The sequence below is a fragment of the Erythrolamprus reginae genome, chromosome 1 (genome assembly GCF_031021105.1).
Source record: "Erythrolamprus reginae isolate rEryReg1 chromosome 1, rEryReg1.hap1, whole genome shotgun sequence".
Taxonomy (NCBI): domain Eukaryota; kingdom Metazoa; phylum Chordata; class Lepidosauria; order Squamata; family Dipsadidae; genus Erythrolamprus; species Erythrolamprus reginae.
In genome coordinates, this window is record NC_091950.1 from 17764852 (window position 1) to 17772510 (window position 7659).

The 7659-nt window shown below is 43.4% G+C and overlaps 1 protein-coding gene across 3 annotated transcripts in view; it reads left to right on the forward strand.

Annotated features, from left to right (window-relative positions):
- The window catches only part of CRTC1 (CREB regulated transcription coactivator 1), a 168702-nt gene extending 162314 nt beyond the window's left edge, over positions 1 to 6388 (forward strand). For all 3 annotated transcript variants that reach the window (XM_070745769.1, XM_070745785.1, XM_070745802.1), the window contains one exon: positions 6093 to 6388. In XM_070745769.1, the coding sequence (XP_070601870.1) occupies positions 6093 to 6310 (218 nt within the window). In that variant the 3' untranslated portion in view covers positions 6311 to 6388. The remainder of the gene's footprint in view (positions 1 to 6092) is intronic.
- The last annotated feature ends 1271 nt before the right edge of the window (positions 6389 to 7659 follow it).

Genomic DNA, 7659 nt, shown 5'->3' on the forward strand with positions numbered 1-7659 from the left:
CCCCCTCTTATTTTTGTTGTTGTTGTTGTTGTTGTTGTTGTTCCTTCAAAGAATTTTCAGGGAGAGAGAGGCAAGGCAAGCCCAGGGAGACAAAAGAAGGCACAGACGTTTTTCTAATTATTATACGTGGAAATTCTGCAATTTCTCTGAAGAGATGAGATCTGGGCCGTCGCCTGCAGGTTGTGGTTGTTGTTGTTTTAAAATAACTTCTTTTAAGGCTGCAATCTCCTCCTGCTTCCCCCCCCCCCCTTTTGCTTGGGAAAGAAGTAGTTCTCGCTCTGCATCTATAACAACGAAAACAAGCGGGGGGCCCTCCCCACCTTTCTCTCATGAAAATGAAATAATCTGCCTCTGACCATGTCAGGGTCTGGTTATTTATCTTTGCGCTCCAAATTGATTGGATGGAAATCAGTTCAAGTGGCTTCAACCATACAAGTAGGCCAGGACATGTTCCGGTTAGGCTAGTGGTGGCAAATCTTTTTTCCTTCGGGTGCCAAAAGCAGTGCGTGCACGCACTATTGTACATGTGCGAGTGCCCACACCCATAATTCAGTGCTTGGGGAGGGTGAAAATGGCCTCCCCCATCCCCCTGGAGGCTGGAAATGGCTCGTTTCCCAATTTCTGGTGGGCCCAATAGGCCTGTTTTTCGCCCTCCCCAAGGTCTAACCGGAGCCTGGGGAGGGCAAAAACGCCCTCCCACATCCCCCTGGAGGCTCTCCGGAAGTTGAAAAAGCTCTCCCAGAGCCTCCATGCAGGCCGAAAACCAGCTGGCCAGGGCACACATTCATGTTGGAGCTGAGGTAGGGCAACGGCTTGCGTGCCAGCAGATAAGGCTCCGTGTGCCCCCTGTGGCACGCATGCCATAGGTTCTCCATCGCTGGGTTAGGACATCCATTAGGCTAGGGCAGGGATAGGCAAAGTTGGCTCTTCTGTGGCTTGTGGACTTCAACTCCCAGAATTCCCGAGCCGATCATGCTAGCTCAAGAATTCTGGGAGTTGAAGTCCACATGTCATAGAAGAGCCAACTTTGCCTACCCCTGGGCTAGGGGTCAACAACCTTAAACACTCAGGCCCTAACTGGAAACCCCCTGTTCCATTCCGAAGCCAACCGGAAGTCCACTTCCCCCACCATAGTCACCTCCTAGCATTGCGTCCATTTTCCTCTACCTGTCCTAACCGAAAGACCTATCAACAGTGGAGCTGACCGGCAACAGGGACCCGCAGCAGAGGGATGAAAGAGCCACATGCGGCTCCAGAGCCATGGGTTGTCCACCCCAGCATTAGGCTAACCAAACTGAGATTTGTCCGGCTAGCAGGTGAATTCAGTGGCCCGTAAAACTAAGGACTCTCCAACCTTGGCAACTTTTATGACTTGTAGACTTCAACTCCGCAAACTCCAAACATAGGAATCTTGTGCTTGGGCAGGGGGTTGGATTAGAAGACCTTCAAGGTTCCTTCCAATTTTGTTATTGTCTAGCCGTGCAGTACCTTCTTTCTGGCCAAAGTTGGAGGGCCAGTCCCCAGATTGAACCCCATACACCGTCCCCACACAATATGTCCTGAATCTGAGATTTGAGACTTTCTTTCTTTCTTTCTTTCTTTCTTTCTTTCTTTCTTTCTTTCTTTCTTTCTTTCTTTTTTCTTTCTCTCTTTCTCTCTCTCTCTCTTTCTCTCTTTCTCTCTTTCTCTCTTTCTCTCTTTCTCTCTCTCTCTTTCCTTCCTTCCTTCTCTCTCTCTCTCTCTCCCCCACACACACACCCTCAAATGTCTCTTACTATTCTTTTCTCCCCCTATTTTCAGACTCTTATCCCTTTCCTCCCCCAGTGAGTTATAGCTGGATCTTTGAGTGTGTATACACAAACACACATGTGCAGGTAGCAAGGATATCCATCCCGAGTACGGTTCAGTTACGTTTTGTTTGTGCCATGGTCAGTTTATAATTTTTGCACTAAAAAAGATGGGGTTTTTTAAAAAGTGTTGTCGGTTCTTTGTGTAATGTTTTTGCTGTGATGTGTTCCTCTCCCCCTCCCTCCACCCCATCTTCTAAATTCTGGGAAAAAAACCCCACTCTCTCCATTTCATAACCCTTGTCAGTATTTTAGTTTGACTCCTCGTGGTCTGCTTATTTCAAATTTTCAAATGGCTTTTTCTTCAGAGGAAATCCCACCGGAAAAATTAAAAAGGCTGCTTTATCCTGCTTTAAACACGGGCCCCTAGGTACTAAGCAGGCCGTTTGCAATTCTCTCTCTCGTTTCCGACAACACAGTTCGTTTGTTTCAAGTCAAATCTCTCCCGTCTTATTTCATCGGCATGCCAAAATTTCCTTTGAATTTTGACCTGCAATTTTGGGGCAATTGGAAAGCAAAATGCAGAATCCTCCCAGTTTTGACTCAATCCTTTCCAGTTTTTGGAAAGATTCCTTGATTCTTGAGCTGGTTTTTTTTTATTAACCGGGAGATATAAATGGCTATTTTCTTTCTCTCATTTTTTTTAGATTTACACATGTACATAGGAAAACTTGTGTATTGATAAATTGTAAGTAGTTTTACAAAATGGCCTTAATTTACTATTTATGTATATACATAATGGTGTGTGATTGTGCATGTATATGTGTGTGACTAGTCGCACACATAGACATCCACGCAAACAGACAAAACCTGATCTGAATGCAATTTAATTTGAAATCGCATCAGGGACCATTTGCTTTCAACAAATATCATTTCCCTTGTTAGGCTGGGGAAAGTACATGTTGAAAAATAAATTTAAAAAGTCATAGAACAAGGAAGAAACTGAAGACTTAAACAGCAACCTTAGCTGTGTTGTGGATCTGAATTTTGCTGGTTGAGCTAGTAATTATGGGCCCCGGTGATGGTTATCTCTTTTTACGCACCTTACTTTCTCTTGCTTTACAAAATGGAAAACTTCCCTCCCTCCCTTCAATCCTGGAGTAAAATCTGCATTAACGATTTAAGGAGGTGGAAGAGGAGAAAAATAATATATAAATGCACTTAGAGCTCCAAGTTACGGGATCTGCAATTTGCCAAAACCGATGCAGGGTTGGAAGAAGGCAAAAAGAATCTTGTTACGTACGTGTAGGGCTTAGAAACCCCAAAGCTGCATTCTATCTTTTCGTATTCCACTTTGTGTTTTTTGTCCTATGAGGAATAAAAGGTGGGGTTGGAATTGTCAGGGGAAATAACCCTTTTTATGATCGTTGATGTCTGCATGAATGGTGAAGAATCTGTCCAAACGTGGTGCCTGTTGTTTAGGTAGAGAATTAAGACTTTATTTTATTTTTTAAAAATGTCTTAACTGTGAGCTTAATTTGGAGCTGGATTTGACCCTGCATTGGTCATAGTTGTGAAGCTGTCCTTTATTTTCATTCCCTAAAATCTGATTTCATCCCCCTCCCCAGTTAGGGGCAGTATTGACAATTCTCTGCCCTGTTCTCTCATTTTAGCTTCATAATCAGCCCAAGAGAGAACCTCAGCCAAGAGAAAATTACTGGCCCGAGGTCACTTAAGTACATTTTGGGGGGGCGAAAATGAGCTCCTGTATTTCCACTTTGAATCACACACTAAAATCCAGAGGGGGGGGGGAGGAAGCCTGAGGCTGTCCAGATATTTTTCCTGTCCATTTCCAATATCCTGCCAACATGGTCAGTGGCAAGGGTCTGTGGCTTTTGCCAACTAAGGCGTCTGAAAACCAGCAGTTTGTGAGGCCGTCTCAGCTTCCACTGTTTTCTTATAGGCATTTCATTACCCCACTAGGTAACAGAGAAACATAGAAGACTGACGGCAAAAAAAGACCTCATGATCCATCTAGTCTGCCCTTATACTATTTCCTGTATTTTATCTGAGGATGGATCCATGTTTATCCCAGGCATGTTTAAATTCAGTTACTGGGAATTTACCAACCACGTCTGCTAGAAGTTTGTTCCAAACATCTACTACTCTTTCAGTCAAATAATATTTTCTCCCGTTGCTTCTGATCTTTCCCTCAACTAACCTCAAGATTGTGGCCCCTTGTTCTTGTGTTTACTTTCCTATTAAAAACACCTCCCTCCTGAAACTTATTTAACCCTTTAACATATTTAAATGTTTCGATCATGTCCCCCCTTTCCCTTCTGTCCTCCAGACTCTACAGCTGGAGTTCATGAAGTCTTTCCTGATAGGTTTTATGCTTAAGACCTTCCACTATTCTTGTAGCCCATCTTTGGACCCGTTCAATTTTATCCATATCTTTTTGGAGGTGAGGTCTCCAGAATTGAACACAGTAATCCAAATGGGGTCTCACTAGCGCTCTATACAGCGGGATCACAATCTCCCTCTTCCTGCTTATTAACTATGGAGAGGGGCGGCATACAGATTTAATAAATAAATTAACATCATATGTGCTTGCTCTCTGTTTATATACAAGTGGCTTGCCCAAATTGGTGGGAGTGTTCTTTGTGATTCCATGACCAGGCTGTCCGGCCGCTAGTATTTAAACAGAGAGGCAAACCCACCCCTTTCTAGCACTGATGATAATGCCTAGTTGGGTAACGAAATGCCTGGAAGAAAGGAACTGAGCTCAGAGAGCACTAAGGACCCCAGGTTCAGTTTTGTAGCTCATCTTCTGAGCTACCATTGTTCTTTTCTATTGGAACCACCAGGTTGCCTATTATTCAGAACTTCTTCTGTTGTCTATCAGCTTCCAGGCTGCCATTCATTAGTTAGACACCAATTCCTACGGACTGGGGTGACCTGCATTAATATGCCCTGCCAGATGGCCTTAAATCCCCCCTCCTGTCCTTAAAGCTGAGCCGAGCGTGCCACTGGTCAGACCGAAGGAATATTATTATTATTTATTGGATTTATATGCCAGAATTATGTCAGAATGAAGGATATTTTGTGAATAAAGGCATCCCTTCTAGGAAGTTTTTGGAGGCTAATGTCTTCATGTTGGAAAATAACATTCTTCAAATAACTTGTCCAAGGCTTTGTTTCTTTTTGGTTTCCATATCATTTCATTTTCTCTCTCAATAAGCTGGTTAGTGAAGGACTGGGTGGTACAAACAGGGCCATTACCTTCTATCCCAACTACCTGTGGCTTCAAACTTGCTTCCCTTCTGCACTTCCACTCTGGGCCTCTAAAGAAACGAGAAGACAGAAGTCTTTATGTTTTAGGGGTTTGCTTTCATTGAACATACAGTAGTACCCCTAGATACGAGCATAATTCGTTCCATAAGGGAGCTTGTATCTCGAGGCAACTCGTATTCTGGAACAAATAACTTTTTCCCCCTCCGAGATAACCAAAAGCAAGGATTCTTGCGCCACCTAGTGGATGCTCGGCTCGTATCCCGAATTTCAGCTCGGGAGTAGAACAGAAATGTCTCTCCCCTCCTAGCTCGTATCTGGAAATACTCGCATGTAGAGCAGCTCGTATCTAGAGGTACTACTGTATCTTGATTTTTCTACTTGCCGTTGGTCGGGGCAATGCGGAGTTTGGTGTAAATAATCCTTTCTCTCAGGGGAAACGGAGATTTGGCCCAAGTTGAGTTTGACGGTGCAGAGGAGGGAGGATAAATTATTTCTCTGTTTAATAGTGTCTAGTCTTGTGTTTGAAAAAAATAAAAAAATAAAAGAGATTGAGATCTTAGAGGGTGGGACATCCCCATACGGTGGTGTTTCTCAACTCCGGCAGCCTGAAGATGCGTGGACTTCAATTCCCAGACTTGTGGGTGGACTTCAACTCCCAGACTTGTGGGTGGACTTCAACTCCCAGACTTGTGGGTGGACTTCAACTCCCAGACTTGTGGGTGGACTTCAACTCCCAGACTTGTGGGTGGACTTCAACTCCCAGACTTGTGGGTGGACTTCAACTCCCAGACTTGTGGGTGGACTTCAACTCCCAGACTTGTGGGTGGACTTCAACTCCCAGACTTGTGGGTGGACTTCAACTCCCAGACTTGTGGGTGGACTTCAACTCCCAGACTTGCCTGTGGACTTCAGCTGTGCTCCCAAATCTGGGAGTCAAAGTCTACACCTCTCCAAGTTGCCATAGTTAAGAAAGATGGCCTTTATTAGAGGCACTTTTCCTCTGAATTCCAGGTCAAGGGCAAATCCCAGTTGCAAGTTGGCTTTCGGAAGACCCCCTGGGATACCTTGTCTGTATCAGCAGCACGTTTTGGACGGAGGTGGGCAAAGGGAACACGGCTCACCTTTTGCTCCAGGCCAAGCTATTTGCATGTTCAAAGAAAAGTTGCATCTTGTTATTGTTACTGCTGCATGTTAACAAAACTCTGGGCTTCGTCTCCTTGGAAACATAGTTCTGACCGTGAGCATAATGTCTCCAGGTATTCCTGTTTTTGTTTCTGTTTGTTTTTTTTAAAGTAGTCACCCAAGAGATTTATATATAAATATAAATATATATAAATATATCTATATGAAGATGAAGTATTTCTGTTTTTTTTCCTTCTTTCTTTTGTGGATAGATGCTTTGCGACCCGCTCATTTCATTTCCCTCCTCCTTTGGATGAACCGTTCCAAAATATTCAAATTGAGGCTGCATCTCTCTGACCTTGTAAAGTTCTGTGCTTTTTAAATCAGTGATGGCGCTTTAATTTTTCAAGGAAAAGGGGGGGCCGGAAATCCCCACACCTCCCTTGTCACTGTGATGACATTGTGAAAGAGCAGTGTAAATATTTACGTAGGCACACCTTTTTAAAAAAATTAAAAAAGGGAAAAATATTTTTTAATAACCCCACTCCCCATTTCTGTGTTTTATAGCAGTGATTTTCAACCTTTTTTGAGCCATGGCACATTTTTTACATTTACAAAATCCTGGAGCACTTTGAGTTGGGGGGGGGGGGGGCCCTAAAAAAAAGTTTGGACAAACTTTTTTCTCTCTCTTCCTCCCTTCCGCTCTATTTCTCTCTCCCTCCCTCTTTCTCTCCCTTCTTTTTTCTCTCTCTCCACCCCTCTTTCTCCCTTCCTTCCTTCCTTCCTCTCTTTTTTGCTCTCTTTCTCCCTCCCTCCCTCCCTCCTTCTATGTCTTTCTCTTTCTTTCTTGCTCTCTCTCTTGTTTTCTTTATCTCTCTTGTTCTCTTTCTCTCTCTCTTGCTTTCTTTCTCTCTCTCTTGCTTTCTTTCTCTCTCTTGCTTTCTCTCTCTCTTGCTTTCTCTCTCTCTCTCTTTCTTTCTCTCTTGTTTTCTTTCTCTCTCTGACCATGTCTCACGGCACACTGGTTGAAAAACACTGTTTTATAGGAGTAGCAGTGGTGGGTGGGACGCTACCGTTCCCGCTCACGCGAAGGTGTCATGATGACATTTTAATAGCACATTATCATTTTTATCTTTTTTAAGAAGCATAACTTTTATCATTTTTGTGGCTCTTTGTGGCAAGATGTGAAAAAGGCAGGAAGGACGATAAAACACTACACCACGGCACTTATTAATCTGTTTGTGCTTTCGTTGTTTTCTCTTTTTCTTAACTTTCTTTTGGTGTGATATGTCTGTATATAAAAATAAATGTGAGATTGGCCAGTTTTCACTGTTGGAAAGAAAAGGGATGATTATGTATTACTTCTTTGGAGATGCAAGCACTCTCCCGACACAGTCACTTATTCTTCTTTTATTTAAAGCAAAATTTAGTAAAGAGTCCATATCCACAATGCATA